Raw genomic sequence first — 17,866 nt, forward strand, 5'->3', positions numbered from 1 at the left:
TAACCCTGGGGGGCATGTGAAGGCACCTATGTGGCATACATGGTTTCTCCATCAAATCTGCATTCAATGCCTGTTAATGCTGTGACAAAACAGTACAGCTATATCAAAATGAAGAGCAAATGAATTGAAACATCAAGCAATGTCGGAAGAAGTGGTAAATAATGGGTGGATATCAATACAGTGCTATTTTTCTACGTTAAAACACATGAAATAAATGATGGTGTAGGGGGAGCTCATTTTCAATAGCAATTATATTATTTTGCAAAACGTGATCCAAAAACGATGTACGTGCCACATACCAGGCCAATGTTACAGTGTTAATTGTTTCTTATCCTGTAATAAAGTATGCACTGTTGCCATGGTAACATGGCGAGCATGAGAAAAACGTGTGCAGGTGCGAAGGCGTGGGCAGCGAAGGCACACGTGGTTTCCCCCGACTGGCGTTTGGCAGCCCGCTGTCGGGCTCATGCAGCCCCCCCGGCAGCTGTTGCCTTGGCCAGGTTACATTCCTGGGGAGAGCCCTGGGGCACAGCAGCTGCATGGAGTCGCGCATTCAATTTTTTTTCTCTGTTTTGTTTTTTCAAATTTGGCTCAATCCTCTCTGAGGGCCCCTCTCGCCCTGGCAGTGACATTCCTCCATTTATTAGTGTTACCCCCCCTCACATGACTACCATAGTTGCAGTGATCACACGAAAAACCTCCATGGCGTCAGTGTCATGTGGTGAATAACGCAGGTGATAATGTGCGGAAACATTAACGATAAAGGTCTAATACGTGAGACTAACTTTCCTGTTAAAATCGATGATAGAGGTGAGGTCATCAATGATATCATAAAGCCTCTTCAATCTTATAGCGTTCAAAGCAGTAAGCTGATTTTTTGCTAGCCACCAGCAGGCAATTGTGTGTATCTGTTCGAGGCGTCAATTTATGGAACAGCTATCGAATAGAACTGAAAATATGTGAAACAATGGCTGTGCTGAAAAAGAGTTAAAACAATATATTATTAAAAAAAAAAAAAATATATATATATATATATATATATATATATATATATATATATATATATATGTCTAAATTTAATAAGAGAATGTATACAATTTGGGGTAAATTTGTGGTGTGTACATTTTATATACAGTATGTGCGATTTTATTTGTGTATCTATGATTGTATATGAATTATATAGAATGTGTTATTATGGTCACTAAAATAAACTATCAAACAAAGGGGGACAAAAAGATGCTATTGAACTATTGATTTCGATTTTGAACTGCTATTTAACAAACAGATATCCATCCATTTTCTATAAATATGTTGACATATTCAGTCTGTTAAAGGATGTTGTAAAGTTCATATACCTTCTTTTTGCGTAAAGATCTGACGTTATTACCTGCGGGCGGCTTATACTGTGTATACACAGACACATACATGTCCATCGTTTTTCACTGTTTATGGAGACCGAAATAATCCCACAAAAATGAAATCTGCAAAGAAGGACCCTCTCCTTCCATCCAGGAGTTTCCACCCATGTGTATGTGGGTACCAGAACTTTTTGAACGTGAAAAGTACGTATACTTCTTACAGATTTAAGACACAGACTACTGCATTACACATACGTGTAAACCTCAATCTGTATGGATTGAAGCAGAAAATCAAAAGAAAACAATCCAAATCTTTCTAATCAAAAATCGGAGACCCCGAAATAGGTTTTAAATGCACATTTCAGCTCACGCGCAGGCTGGACATCACATGCGACTCATACCAAAGGAAGAGGGCCAAAGTCACGCAGCAGATCTCATACATGCGGACACATGCTCCACTCACTCCCACGTATGCATATGCGTGGTCACTCACGGCGTCCCACGGGCAGGCAAATTTGTGGCTAGCCGCCCTATTTCCTTTCGCTGACACCAACTGAAAGTGGAGCTTTGCACGCCAATTTCACAACAAGGTGGACCACTTGGTGCCTTTAGCACTAAAACAGATGCTGAATGTGAACTTTTCCAGCACCCTTTCACTTACAATCAAGCTGCTTTCACAAACATGAATAACACAATCTCCTTATGTGTTACCTTCGGTGGACAAATGACTATAAAGACATACTCACTAGCCTCTTTTTCCCTACCAGGACTCATTAATGTTGCGGGTAAAATGGAATGTATCCAGACTGACTCTGGGTGAGAGGCGGAGATAACCCTGGACTAGTTGCCAGCCGATTTCAAACTTTTATTGCTTCAATATCAATAAGAGTTTCACTCTTTTTGTTTCTTCAAAAAGGAGTAGATAACTAGATACTAGAGTATCTTTTGAGGAAAGGAATGACGCAAATAAGCGCCTAAGTAAAGTTTTGAACAAACTTAATCAGTATACAATAAAAACACTAGTCATGGCATTTTGTATTGCTTTGACTCAGTGTGATTGCAAGTGTGAATGGTTGTTTGCCTCTGTGTGCCCTGCGATTGGCTGGCAACCAGTCCGGGGTGTCCCCCGCCTACTGCTGGGATAGGCACCAGCGAGTCCACGACCCTCGTGAGGACGAGTGGCTAATGAAAACGGATGGATGGATGATATTCAGTTGCCGTTTCAAATAAGCGGCGAGCTGCACCGCATTTGTTTACAGAGCACACTGCAAGGCCAGTGTGCGAGGCAGCCTCACTTCCTGTCCCTTGCCTAATACGTTCCATATTGAAACTGTGAGCAATTTACAAACCGATAGCAAGTGCCATTACTGCTGCGGGGAAAAACAATCACACTTTTCCGAGTACGATTTGAGGGTAAAATGGCCCCATTTGGTGGAAGGCCTGAGCAATAGTCAAACATTATTTTCCAATTCCCTCAAGTGAAAAATGGGTCAAGCGCTTTCCTGGTTTTCCCGCACAACTCTAAGTAAACAGTCATAAAGAGGTCCAAAATACAACGACGACATGTTTGTGGGGAAGGTTAAGGCAGCATTCGCAAGACTAGAGTATCGTGGCTCTTGTACAGATGCGTAAGAAGCACACCGAGAACGAATCAATGCAGAAGATGAACACACTTCTTCGAATGAGACATGCGCCTTGAGGAAAGGTGTGTGTATTTGCCTAAGTGTTTTTCCATGCACCTCCATGTGCATAATGGCCCCCGTATATTTTTAGTACGCACTCAAGGAAAAGGTTTTTCCCGGAAACTCTAGAGTACGACTCTCCTCCCGTGTGCCGGGAAGTTCAACTAAGTGTAGAGATCCCGGACCCGGGGCCAAAATTTAAGTGGGCCAATGACAAGGACTAAAAGCCTGAAAGACCTTTACAATATAGTTACCTTATTTTGACTCTGTGACCCTGGCTGACTTTGAATTGTTGAAATTGGAAGTTTTCCCAAAGGAAATCGTGTAAAGTCAATCAATTACCTGAACGAATAAACCTTTGTTAACTGTACTGGCTTAACATCCCTGACTGTCATACAGGTGTCATACAAGGAGAACTTAAGCACTGAATAAAACATGCAATCATTTGACTTAAATGAAGTGCAAATACTCAGGTAGTTTCATGTGCATGTACAAGGGCAATTATTTCTTTTTAGGGTAATGTGGAATTAGTTTGAAATCACATCAAAGTGTTTGAGATCATAGTTTGTGATATTAAAGTTTAAACAATTAATTGATGCAGTTAAAGTCTTTTTTTGGAGAGGGTGGGCGTGGGAGGTCAAGTACATGCATTTTTGTCACTATTTGCAGTATGGCTCTCTCCTGCAAACACACCAGGATTTTTCCATTGTACCGGGCATCTAGAGCCTTTCCTGCAGTATGTGTCGCTGAAACACACTTGAAAAAAATGTTCAAAAAAACCAATCTTGACTTTCATTCATCAGATTGTATGAAACTAAGAGATTAGTAGATGATGCGTGCCATTAAAAGATGAATGTGGTAAAACTTTAACCATGTTTGTCCTCCAAACCGGGGATATCAACTTGATAACATTCAAATTGCTATGAATTTGTCCATTTATCTCATACGGACACAGTATATAAACCTGGGATTGAATGTCTGGACTCTTAAAAATGTTCAAAATGTCTTTGGGATTGAATGAGTTTTATTGGACAACTTTCAGGCCCTTGCATTCATTACACTGAGTAGCGAACGCTACAAGCAGCGGGTGCCGCAGAGAACAAACAGAGACGAGTAAAGCGCACACACTCACACACACACACACATATACACATATTGTTAATAGCGCCATTAAGGAACTTTGTGCAGCACTAAAAAAAACATGACGTGCATACTTGTGGGATTTTACTCAGTAATGGCGGCTGTAAAGAGGAGATGTTGCTATTACGGGGTAAATTTACTACGCATTACTCAGCGCGGTAGAAGCTGGGTCGAGAGGCGAAAGGAGACTTTACACTCGTTATTCTAAGACACAGTGTGTGCGTGCGGGTAGCTTACCTCAGCGTCTTGATTGTGCAGGTCGTAGGCGAGTGCCAGATTGCGCATGGTGGATGCGCTCAGCTTGGCTTCTTCTAAGAGGAGCTCCAGAAGCAATACAAGTTGATCTGAGGTCACCTGAAGACAAAAAACAATGCATCGCATTAAAAGCCTGACCAAAAGAAAAAAACACACACACACATTAGATTATACTGCGCAGGGATGCCACCCCAAGATCCTAAACTCATGAAAATAGCGCACATTACATATTTGCAAACTCATTTTAATTTCGGGGCATTTCCTGGAAGTTTCATTTTGCGCGCAGCGGAGAGGCAGAACACATCAATATAAGTCAATTAAAGCATCCGTTTGGAGGCAAGAAGCATGGAGATAATAAAAGTGAGCCGAACGCAGTAATGAAATAAATATGCTAAACTGAGCGCATCTTTTGTAACTGAGGGGATATTACGGAAAGAGGTAGAAATGGAGTGTAAAGAAGGTGAATTAAGAAAGCAATAAAAGTGTAATATTTTAATAAAGCCGAGGGAGCAAGTAGAGTATAAACGCTGCCTCTGTAGGGCAAAAGCAGCAAGGAAGAATCTTCTCTTTTCTTTTGATGCCGAACGCCACGAGGGACGCCGGCAAGTCAGCGGTGAATTGAAGAGATTATTCCGGCAATGGATGTGGGCTGCGATGTGCCACAGTGATTCAGACTCCTCCGGGGAGGGAAGGCTCTCGACTCCCAGACGCTCCTTCCGAGTGAAGCTTTCCTTCTGGGACAAAATTAATGACTCGGGCATCTATAGAGGCTCGTGTGAAAGTAACTGTGAGAGCGAAGAACCGTCAGGGAGAACGTAGGAAGGGAAGGCTGTCTTGCAACATAATGGACCTAACCTTCATCCGTTCCGATAATACGGCCATCCATCCGATATTCAACCGTTTTCAAATCCGTCGACCAGTCCGGGTGGCCTCGATTAAATGCTTGCTTAACTGGCCCCACAACAATCTATGGATTTATTTACAAAACAACACCAACAAAATCAAATAAAAACAAGCGACTTAAAAAGAAACACAGAACAAAGATATTGACATTGGATCGGTCCCTTTTGCCCCATATTTGAGTTGCGGGTAACCCAAGTGTTTTTAGAGTGCAATTTCACAAGTGCAATTTTTTGTGCGTTTTGGAAACAACATGCAGGACAAACATTATCTCAATAATGTTAAAATTATGAATGGACTTGTATTTGTGAAAAAGAAATGCACAAAATGTGTTCTTATTGGATTGCTGTTCAGCAGTTTTGTGCAATGTTTTGCAAGTATGTATATATATATTTTTTTCCATACAATTGTTTAGGAAGTAAGAAAAGCACAACTTTGGACAATTTCCCGTTCAATAAAGCCAACAGGCATGGGTGCGGAAGCCGACAGCAAGTAACCACTATAACCAAAGAACTGTGATGAGATTGGAACCCAGTGCATTAGAACTATGAGGCAGTTGCTGGAAACACAATTTCTCAGGACTGCCATTCTGTTTGACAATGACCCGTCCATCCTAACCCCAAATAATCTGTTCCTCCAGGAATCTTTTCTTTCATTAACCCTTGATTTCATCGACCTTTCCTTCCATTCCTGCACAAATATCAATCCTAATCCTTCTATCCAAAGAACCAAACTTTTGATTGAATCCATCAATTGATTCTATCAATTCTTCTATCGATTCCTCCAATATTCCTCTCTCACCGCTAACCCTTCCACCTTCGGGCATCAGGCCGTCCGGCCACATTCACCATTGATCTATTCTACTCCTCGGTCTTTCCATCCATCAATTCTTTCTGCTGCTCCTTCTATGCATCGTTCCTATAACCCATTTAACCACGCAACCAACCAGTTCCACAAATTTTAACAAATGTATAGAGTGGACCATCTATTTATTTACCCGTACGATACTCTATGACCAAGTTTCTATCCATCCCTTCATCTGACGCTTTTCATTTGTCCATCAATTTCACTCATTTTTCCTTCCATCTATCCAATATCCATCCGATTCTTCCATCAATGATTATACTATCCCTCCAACACCCTCTCATGGCGCTAACATTTTTCTTTCCACAATCTGCGCTTCCATTCATCAAAACATCCAACCACCATTTAAGTATCTATTGCCGGATCAGTCCTTCCTTTCAGGCGTCCATTTGCTGATTCGTCCCATCCAACAATCAACCAAAGCATATATTTCTTTTACCTATAAACAAAGCTACCCTCCGCCTCATCGCATCTTTCCAAAAAGCACAGCAGTCCAGGAACCACTCTTTCATAATTCTTAGCACCAATCAAGCCAATGATTGCAGTCAACCTCTCATAAGCCTCATCAAGCATCCAACCGTTATGCCACCCGAACCTTCATAACAGATCATCCATCTAACAACAAATACCTAGCATGCATTCACCCGACCGCCCCCTCCATTTTTCCCTTCATAGTTTAATCCAACCAACTATTACATTCATCCAGTTTACTCGCAAGCATACACCCAATCCTAATCCAGGTGTAGTTGTGGCTTTTGAGACAACAGATCTTAGCGCACAAACACAACGTACACACTGGAGACCATTTAACGTAAAAATGCCATAGCCAGCCGACACGGCCTCATCTTCACCTTCCTGCACTCCTCCCTCCATATTGTAAAGAGCAAGCATTCTCTGAAGTGGAGCCTCTATCTCTGGAGGGTTTCTCTGGGGCCCACCCATGATCTCGTTCACCCTCTTACCCTTTGAAAAGTCCAAAGCAATAAGCAATAGCTCACTCAAAGACACACACACACACACTGCTCTGCCGTGAGGTCCCGGTGTGCCTCTATACACACGTGCTGCTAATCAATATGGCTGCGCCACTGTCGCCGTAACATTGGCACATTAACAAAATGAAATCATAATGTTCTACAAAATATGTTGTCAGTTATTCTACTGCAACCCGAGTGTCATTAAGTCCTTGCTTTCCCCATGTACATTTTGTGCACGACCTCTATCATACGCATTAGCTCACATATGTACAGTATTTTAATGGCTGTATTTGTAATGGCCTGGTTTGTTTATTCACTAAACAGTAGTCTAACTAGGATTTGTACATTTGGACAAATGCATTAAGGGACCAACATCCATCAGGAACAAAGGCTGATCGGGTGTAACAAGTAAGTCGTACAGCTTCACAGAACGGAAAAACGGATGCAAACACACGCTGTGCAGGATCACGTCAGAGTCATCGCACAATGTTAGCGCATCTTTAAATCTGAGCAGAGTGCTCTTCACAACACGCGATAAGATTCCAAACTCTTATAAACTGAGTTCAAATGGGCAGCAGATAACCTTTTAATGTTCATGAAAAACTCGCGCAAAAACATTTTGGGAATAGGTGCATTTGTCAAAGTGCATAACACACCCCGTGATTATTAGAGGAAATACTACTCAACCGCAATAGCACATGAATTACAACATAACAGAAAAGAGACCGTTACATACTTTGCACTCCAACTAGCTCCAGCCAATTTATGATTTATTGCTCATTAGCATTACTTGCATTGTGCTTGTGAGTGTGTGTGACGAAGAGAGAAAGCAATTATGGGGGAAAGGTGAACTCCATTGCCGAGTGCTCACTTATTAATGAGAGAGTCAGGAGAATGGCAAACAACCACTTACCAGCATACATGCGCGCGCACACACACGACCACAAACAAGCACACACACGTACACAAAATGCAACTTTAAAGGAGCCTTCCATTCCATACTGTCCTTGGGAACGGCGGGATGCTGCCGGGCAGATATTCGTTTATAAGACAATCGGTGCCCTAACATACACACAAACTGCTGACACAATCACCATCGGGTACATATTGAGCCAGCTCTTGCAAAGACCTCTGGGAAATCTGCTGTACATTTTCGCACTCTGCAGAACAATGGCGCGCACACACCGACAACAGGTATGAACGTCTGTATCACGCGCTCAGAAAAGTCAAAACAACTCATGTGGGCGTACGGGACCATGGGAATAAGCCAAAGCGGTCATGCGATTTTTATGTAACCCTAAATTAGGAAGACCTCTTTAGCCTTCACACGCTTGCACACACAGTTGCAAACACACACCAGAATCTGCCTCGCTTTCAGAGAGAGTCCAAAGTGATTTAAAGGGGTTGTCCAGATAAAACATTTCAATCCTAAATCTGTTTCTGGTGCTCGCCAGCAATCCATCAACATCTCCATGGCAACGGCACCAAGTCGCGCTCTAGTTTGTACAGTAAATAGCAGAGTGAGCCAGTAATGGATTGATTGTGAACCTTTCATTTTCCCTGTTGATTCCATCATGTGTCCAGGGGCCATAAACATCCAGGCGGGTCACAGGTAAGCGCTTGAAAAGATAAGACGGTCATCTGCTCCACTATTGATTGATCACAACTTAGACTGGAAATCATCCTAAGTCAATGACAAAAGCCTTTGTGCCGCAGAGTGACACCGCAAGCCGGGAGTTAAAAGTCAAGGGTTGCTGACTATAAAATGTATTGTATATAATGACCCCAAAGAACAGTACGCCATTGGCACCTTTCAAAGACGCACGGCGGTGTTGCTAATGCTTTCTTTCCCTGCCTGCATGCCTCCTACCCCCAAGGGAGAGTACGCCGCTTGTTCAGTCGTATCGCATTAAAGGGTTTGGAGACGTTGAATAACTGTGACATTATAAAACCAAACTGTGATTTCTGAGAGGCCATTGACTTGTGTGTGTGTGTGCGATGCCATTCAGCCGCTTGGCTGCCTTTTATTTCTGTCTGACCGCAGGCTTGTAAAAAGCCATTTTGGCTCCAGCGGCTAAAGGCCTCGGCGTACGTGTCAGGTACTAAGGTTTCACCCTTTCTTTCCCCCTCCGAGTCCCTTCTTTTTTATCTTCCTCGCCCGCCCTACGTCTCCATGGAGGTCTGCTCGCCCGCGACAAGCCCGCTTCTCGTCACTCTCCCTGTCAAGCGCACCATTGTCTGGCCTCGGCTTATTTTACCCTTGATTTAAGGCTAGAAACATTCATCTGCTTTAATTGCGGTGGCGCTCACAGGTCTTGACGAGAAACGCCGCACTGGGCAGCAGTAGGGATTCGGCATAAGCGGCATCACAAACACTCGCACTTTTAATTAGCCCGTAAGTGCTCGATACGGCTGCTCTGAATTGAAATTCGGAGCAAAAATGGGGCAGATGGTGGGGAGTCAAAGAGCAAGACGGGAGACTTTAAGCCAAATGATGTAAGGCAGATAAATGTTGGCGAAGGGACACAGTAGACCACGTCTTCTTCTTCTTTTTTTTCTTTTTCAAATTCTTATGGCGCCTATACCCCAAATAGCAAAGTCGTAGTAAAGTCGATCAAATAACCGCATCCCGCACTCACATGAAGCCAAGATGTCCCTCTTCTCACTATAGTGCTTGCAAAGCATGTGTGGGAGAGTTTAATAAAAAGGTACAGCAAAGATGACAGAAAGCTATAAATATTAAAGTCCATAAATACGCTAAGTGGCCAGAGCAAAATAAAATTCCCAGACTGCAGGGATATGATATTGCAATCTTGTGGTTTCACATGGTCAAAGGAGACGTTATTAAAAAAAAAAAAAAAAAAATGAAAATAAGAAGAGGCTTGCTGACAGAGAATTCGCAAACCAATTTTCTGGTAATGGCATTGGCGATTATGAAAGGTTATCAGCGAGTCGCATGCTAGCCATTGGACTCGTGCTATCATCTCCTCAGGCGATGTTTACACCTGCTTCCGCCGCAGCATAATGATGATCTCACAGATAGTTCCGGTCACAGCCTGATGACTCCGGCGATGACCTACAGCCGCCGTAATCTGATTGTTACAAGCATTCGGCCTGCTTTCCATTTGAAAAGCGCTTCAGCAACGGCTAACACAGTTGTGGGCTTAGGCTGGTGTTTGTGTTTTCAAGATGCACAGAGAGCGAACCCTGCAGCAACGACAACAGCAAGCCGCGATCAATGTCGCATCGATGTGCTGTCTGACTCCGGAATGTTTGTCGCCATAAATATCAACATAATGGCAGGGAAAATATTCAAAACACACACACAGACATGCCAATCAACTGGGCCCGCTTGGAAAACAAACGTGTTTCATTTCGTCTTTTCACCCGACACGCTAAATGGTTTGTTTCGTCGATCCGGCCGGGAAATTGGCTGGACAAAAAAGGTTGCGCGTGACACATCCATTCGGTGACAAACAGATCAACAAGTAGAAGACTAAAGTACATGTCTTAAGTTTGACAAAAGGATAATAATGCCTGGCAAGTTTGTGCTTCGCTAATACGCATCTTTACATGACACGATACAAAGGACACCGAGAGACAAATTTAGCAAAGTTGAGCTTAGGTTGTTGACAGAATGCTCCGAGAGCCTTTGCCACAATTGCGAGTACCTTGCATGCATACTTCCGACGGGTGCGTTTTGGATCAATAAAATCATCTGTAAGCCATCTCCTTAAAGTAATATAGCAAGATGAACATGGAGTATTTGAACATAGTTTGTGATATACTTTGCCGTGTAAAAGTATTTGCCCCCTTCTTGATTTCTGTCTTTTTGCCTATCAAATCGAACTGCGATCCCACCAAATCGGACTCATTTGAATAAGTACATTTTAAATGTGTTCCATCCTCGATTTGTATCGTACCGAATGCATGGGGGATTGTTTTGAATCGTCTTGTACGGAGATATGCACACCCCGAATGAATAACAATAGTAATATTTGTCATAATTATTTTTATGTGAGCATCAATCACGGCAGGGCTCAGTCCATATACTGTAAATGACTAATTCTATTAGCTAGATTGAAACTACAACCCTCACACATGTCCTATGGACCTCCATAAAAGGCCATTGCCGGGTCTCTGCTCGCATTAGTCTGAGGTTTTGTCATATGAACTTGTGATGTATTCTTGTGAAAGCACACCAATACTCAAGTTTTTGCACATGTAGCCTACCTATTCACAATATTTGTACATGTGCGTATTATGTGGATGCCATGTCCCTCAAATGTTCCCACAGTGCCCAGGCCCTTTTTCAGGGTAAGGGTGTCTCCCTTTGCTTGTTATTATACACAGCGTCAAATCTTCATCCTGTACACAAACAGTCCTGGACCAATCACAGCGTAACACGGGTTCAACAAAGGGTTGCTAGACAGAGGTTAAGCTAAAAGAAATATCACTGTGGGTTTCGCCCTGGGGAAAGACCACTTATGATACCAGCATAGGCTCACCATCAGATAATTTCCCATCACCACTTTGCTCTTTCTTTGTGCAGCTGTTGTTATGTAAAATGATACCTTCCTGCAGTCGGGCCCTGATCGGCAAAGGCAATTACCATGTTTTCTCTCCTTCTCGTCGCCACTTTGACTCAATCGTTCACACATGCACACACGCCTCCAAAACCAGGGGGAGTTTAATTAATCTCCGGCATTTTTTGAACCCCCGCCTTCAAAATATGTCCCTAGCTTCCCTCGGCCTCCAATCACACTTCCTGCAATTCGTTCTTCCATTGCCGATGGAGACATAAGCAACTCCTCAGCTCCTCTCACCACAGGTTTTTATTTTTACACCTTCATCCTAGTTTAGCGATACCAATTCCCTTGCTGGACGGGGGTTTGTGTTCTTTTTAGTCTGGGGAGTCAAAGATAGAAATGTGTCTTTTTCACTTTCCAGCTCCTCTGCAAAGGTGTAGGTGGACCTCATAGATCCAATTTTGCCTTCAACTTGGGGATTGAACCCTGGTCTCGTAAACAGCTGCCTAGTTTTGCCTGTGTAAGGAAGAGGACTGTGACAGAGTGCTGAAAGAAATGGGTTGCCGTTTGAGAGGGAACAGCTGAATGTGATGCATTTGCTTGATGCTTCCAAAACTGAAGGAGGAAGGGATGGATGTCATCCTTTGAGAAAGAACGAATGATCAGTTTTTTGACCAGAGCCATGGTCTTCGGTTTCTGGTACAGTTTCATTTCTAGGAGGTGACATAACCAATTTACACATAAACCAAACCACAGAATGGTTTATCACTAAACCATGCTATAGCGGTAGCAAAGTCACGGCCACACAAGTCACTCACGTTTGTATTTAAAAAAAAAAAAAGAAGCCTGATCTCTAAATGTAAAAGTGAACATTAACTACTGCACTAACTGAGCGTTCCTTGTATTTTTATGCTGCAGCGCAAACTATTTGCCACTACGATCATTACCGCTACACTTTTTATATTGTCTGTCATAGACTTAGGGTAGGTTACACATTGCTGATCACAAGTACATACAAAAAAAACAAAAAACATCCACTTTGATAATTCACTGAAATATTCCTCTCATTGTGCAGGTAGTTTCTTGCCAATTTGAGGGAGACAAAAACGTTGAAACTCACGAGCACTTGCCAGAATTCACAAAAACACGAATGCTTAATTCAGTTATCTCGCAGACACTTAACACCTCGTCGCCTTAACAAAGAAGGTGTTCCAGTATGAAATGTGACTAAAGGCTGAAAATAGCAGCCCTCGCAGATTTAATTTCCTCCTGTCATTTGTTCTGGCCCCAGATCCCGTGGGGTGTGGGAGGTAAAATATCATCCCTGAGGGGTGAAAAGAAACATTGCTAACCTCTGGCCAAACTGCAGCTTCCTTCAAGGACTCTTAGACAAATATTTGCAGTGGTGGGTGCTGCGCTTGATAATTGCTGAGGTTAAGAGGGCACGGGCAGACAGGGGCCAGTACTGGCTTAGCATCGGGAAGGTTGCAGGTTCAAGACCAAAAAACGCAGAGAAAAAGCAGACAATCAACCACAGACGAAAGTGCCTTGGTTTGGGAGAGTGCATGCACATGTCCAATATATCCTGAAAGAGCAGAACACAGCATGCGGATTAGAAAGAGTTTACGAACCATCTACAGTACATGTTGCGAATGTCGGATAATAAGGGAAATAGCAAGAGCGGGAATTCTGAGACCAAAAGCGGGATGGCTTGCTAACAAGAGGAAGGAGTGTCAGCGGCCGAAGACACTGCGTGGAGACGCTAGCCAGAGCCAATGAGCAGAAAGGTCATGTTAAGGAAAACACACAGCGAATTGGCTTTGTGTTTGAAGTCGGCGCAGGCAAGAGGTATTCAGAAAGGACTCAAAGCCGTTATCTCGTGCAGCGAAATGCTCATAAAACCGTAACAGTTGCACACGCCAGGCACATTAACCAATGGCCGAAAGCGGTAGGGACAAGAGGGCATGGAAAAGAAGAGATAGGAGGAAAAACACACCCAGACAAACTTAAATTGTTTTGTTTGCATTACATTAAAAAGTGGTGACTCCCGAGGGAAGATAATCCCTCTGTCTATTTGCTGTGATAAGCCCACATCCAGCATCATGTCACATGATAGCACAGACGCCAAAACTGCCTGCAGTTGGCACAGACTCAGCGGCTCTCACATGAGTGCGCCTGCCCGTCTAACGAGATCCTAGATTACAGCAGACTTTGGATGGGAATGAGACAATAATTCCATGTTGTCATCCCTTGGCAGAGTGAATTACAGCTTCTTTTGTGAGGGGAACATATTTGTCACCACCCGTGTTGGGATAGTTACTTCAAAACTGGAATACATTATTTATTGCTTACTACTGTCATTTGAAAGTAATTCTTTACATTACTTTATTACTGCACTTGAATGTAATGCATTACACTACTATTGCATTACTTTTATATTACTCTAACCACAATAACTGGAAATATGGATTTGACATTCTGAATGGAGCTCATCACGCTCATTACACATCCAGTAAAACGTTGGTTTAAGCCTAAACACCAGTACAAATACTTTCATCTGTATTGTATTGTAAACCTTTATAGACATACAAAATCTTTTTTGTCGTTGTATTTTAATCCTTTGACTACTTAGCTTCACAGCATAGTGATGCATCGTTTATGCTGTAGGCAAAAACAATTAGTGCATTTCACATTTTCAGAATTAATACTGTATTCAAATTGAAGTTTATTTGGCTATGTTAGGGACAGATGTTTAAACAATAGGTTTCGGAGGGGCATGTTAGCTGGTAGCCCGCACATCACTTTCAGGCTATAAATGCATCGTAAAGCATTGCATTACTCTTCTCATTTGTAACGAGTACAATATTACTCATTCATTCATTTTTTGTTATTTCTTTGTCATTTTGGAGGAGCAAGTGTCGGAAGTGGTCGAGCAACCATTTAGTAAACAGTAAAGTGAAAAGATAACAACATAGGATCTGGGAGGTCACCATCACTTATGGTGTTTTCATCATTTGCTTAGTCCATCGATGTGATGTGAGTTTGGAGGGTTGTTTATCTATGCGTGCCCTGCAACGGCTGATTACCAATCACCTCTTGCAGTCAGCTGGGTACAGGCTGCAGTTCAACCCCAGCATTAATGACAATAAACAGATCATGTCATTCACAATTATGGAATGAATCCCTGACATGAGGTTGTGTCCACATTCACATTTCAGTAAAACAAAATCATTGAAATACAGAAAAAAAGAAAAACTCTCAATATTATGAGCTCCTTTTCTCCAAACTGGTATCATACTGAGCAGAAAAGTGCTACGCGAAGAGGCTTTGTGAAAACAGAACTGAGCTCATAGCTGATGTCATTTTGCCCCTCTTTAGACAGCAAACTCATTTAAGACTGAAGATTACAAGCCAAGCAGGCTTTTGAAAAACTTCAAGAACAGACAGTTCACACAATAGATGATAAAAAATCACTTCATTGTACTGTATGCCCATCCCTTGTGTTCGTCAACTTTGATTTCATCCACTCTCGCTAAACTATATGGAGAAAAAAAAATAAAGAGTTAGCTTCACTTTGGCCCAAAAACTGTACCAAACCTTTCATTGGACATTATAGTGCGACACTCAGTCTAGACAACTCCACCAAATCCATAATGCTGCTTTCTTCTTACAAATACAATGTATATGCAAGACTGACTATTGGCTGCGTATCAGAATATTGATCGTCTATGAAAACAAACAGTAAAAGGAGCTGTATTAGATTACATTGGATTACATTACACACATGCGCTAGTCAGAGAAACTAATTTAAAAAAAAAAAAAACCTTCGACAACATCCACACATGCACGGTTCTCTGCAGGTTGGTTTCACATGCAAGGCTATCCATCATCTTTGGAGCACAGTAGCACAAGGCTGACATCACTTTTTGCATGCGTGAGCATATAAGTGTGTGTGTGTATACGCCTGTGTGTGTCTTTGACGAGGCTAATTGCGTTAGGGCCGTCAGAGGGCCCCGTTGGCTCCCAAGTCGTTAGTGGGACCGACAGATGTTTCAGCGCTTAGCACGCTGCGATAATTACACACCAAAATATTAGCCGGCGTACCTATGAAATCTATGAAGTGTCACTTAGAAAGGTTTTACGGAGAGAGTCTCTTGTACTGTATCACAGACTTCAGTATTAGTAATCGTGAAGTACGTGACTGTATTTACTTAGCACTGCCATCAATGTGCGTGCCCACTCAATCTTGCTTTATCTTTCTATATTTCGAATGGGGGTGTCTCTTCAAACTGAGGTTGTTTGTAAACCCTTTATTAAATATTTTATACTATACTGTACAGTAATTTTGTCAGCGTAGCATGACATAATGAGGGAAATTAAGGACAAATATAAATAAATGTCATAAATCAGAGGCGGCCCGAGTGAATACTGAATTAGAATGGGTTTCCAGACATTTGACGTGTACGTTCTTTGCTGTTCTTGGTGAGAAGATACTACAAGTTGACACCGATGCCATGGCTGATTAAAAGAATGTATTTGGTTAATCTAGGGTGAAGAGATAAATCTCAGGTTTACTAAGTAAATGTATGTTAAGGAGAAGTTAAGTTTAGTCTGGGATGGGATGTTAGCGGAGGTTATGGAGTCCTCACCGCATGTTTATGTAGTTGTCCTGCTAAAAAATGACATCAGGCTCCTTCTTGCTTGACAATTGGTATATTGAAGGGCTAATCAACATCCTCAATCCTTCCACTGTTGCATAGTAAGCATACAACTATAAAATATACTATGCAGTACACCTGCGCTAAGAAACACGCTCACAATAACCAAATAAATGACAAACAACATGGGGTGCCCCCCAAGTTTTAAATGACACCCCAAAAAACAGAACTGCTGCTGAGTGATGAATGAGACAAATACACGCTGGCACTTTCACGTTTCATCCCCTTTCCTCATTAACACAACATGAACGAAGCCATCACTCTGAATAAAAAGTCTGCTGCTGCTGATAAATTGGAATTGTCTCCTTTCAACTGCGGAAAATAGGAGTGTCATCCCCGCACAATCCACACAAATCATACCCAATTTATCTAATTGTTGTTTCCTGGGTAAAATTTAACACAAACTTGTTGAAGAAGCCTAATAACAACCTCTTGATGTCGTGATTAGTGTGAGAGAATGCAGGAGGAGGGGTTCGCAACACATTTCCTTTATCAAGCACAATATCGCCAGCTTCTGCCCAGCGTTTTCCATGAGGGATGCCTAATTAGTTTTTTCATGCAGAGTCATGCAAAATTACAGTACCAGAGGTATAACATACCTTTTACACAGATTCCAGTAAATGAAGATGTTGCCGCAAATATGTGACCAACTACACAATGACAACACCAGGAGCAAAGTGTCGGGAGTGAAATCTCACGTCCTCGTCCCGGCATTATAGAACATCCTCTCTGCGTTGTTGTCATTTATATTGAACGGTCAGGAGAAAAAGTTGAAAAGTAATGTCAGCTTATAATTACAGAATTAGGAACATAATGTAAGTCTGTATAAAACCCATTCAAGGGTTCACATTGAATAGCAACTGGTGATGGCACTACCAATGACTTCACATGACATTCGGCCCTAACATGGAGCATTGCATCAAAATGAACCAGGGGCACTGTTTTGGCAAATAATAGGACTGGACAAAAAACATGAGAACAACGCTTACTGTAGTCATCAAACTTCAACAGTAATATATGTTGAAGTGTATGCTAGTGACTAGAAGTAACAAGACTTCTGTTTGTTCATGATTACTATGCACAAATTCTCTTATTAGCATTTTCTGTTCTGTCTTTTCTAGCATATTAACATGTGCCTTGGTGATTTCACACCATTCAAAAAGTATTTCTATGGCTGTGACACAAGTCATATTTAACTAATGTCTGTGAAAAGTGACGACCCAGAGTAAAATATCTCATCAGAGAGGACTAACCATGAAAACCATATGTTTTCACAACTGTTTATGCAAACTTGCGTGGCGACAAAGTGGGCCAAAGAAGAACCTCTACAAATTTGGCACATACACGGGACTTTTTCTGAGCTAAGGCTAAAATTGAGTCTATGACAATGTATAATTTTGGCCTTCTTGGAAGTTTGTTTCTTTTGAGCGCAAATCTAAATTGGAT

General features: G+C 42.1%; 1 protein-coding gene across 4 annotated transcripts in view; it reads right to left on the reverse strand.

Moving 5' to 3' along the window:
• aopep (aminopeptidase O (putative)) overlaps nt 1-17,866 on the reverse strand; it is an 88,924-nt gene that overhangs the window by 7,980 nt on the left and 63,078 nt on the right. For all 4 annotated transcript variants that reach the window (XR_015865924.1, XR_015865926.1, XM_088417540.1 and 1 more), the window contains one exon: nt 4,418-4,534. Coding sequence is in view for 2 of the 4 variants with exons in the window: in XM_088417540.1 (XP_088273666.1) it covers nt 4,418-4,534 (117 nt within the window). In the remaining 2 variants the exon portion in view is untranslated. The remainder of the gene's footprint in view (nt 1-4,417; nt 4,535-17,866) is intronic.

The sequence above is a fragment of the Hippichthys cyanospilos genome, chromosome 1 (assembly GCF_059441005.1).
Source record: "Hippichthys cyanospilos isolate Australia breed blue-spotted pipefish chromosome 1, RoL_Hcya_1.0, whole genome shotgun sequence".
NCBI lineage: Eukaryota > Metazoa > Chordata > Actinopteri > Syngnathiformes > Syngnathidae > Hippichthys > Hippichthys cyanospilos.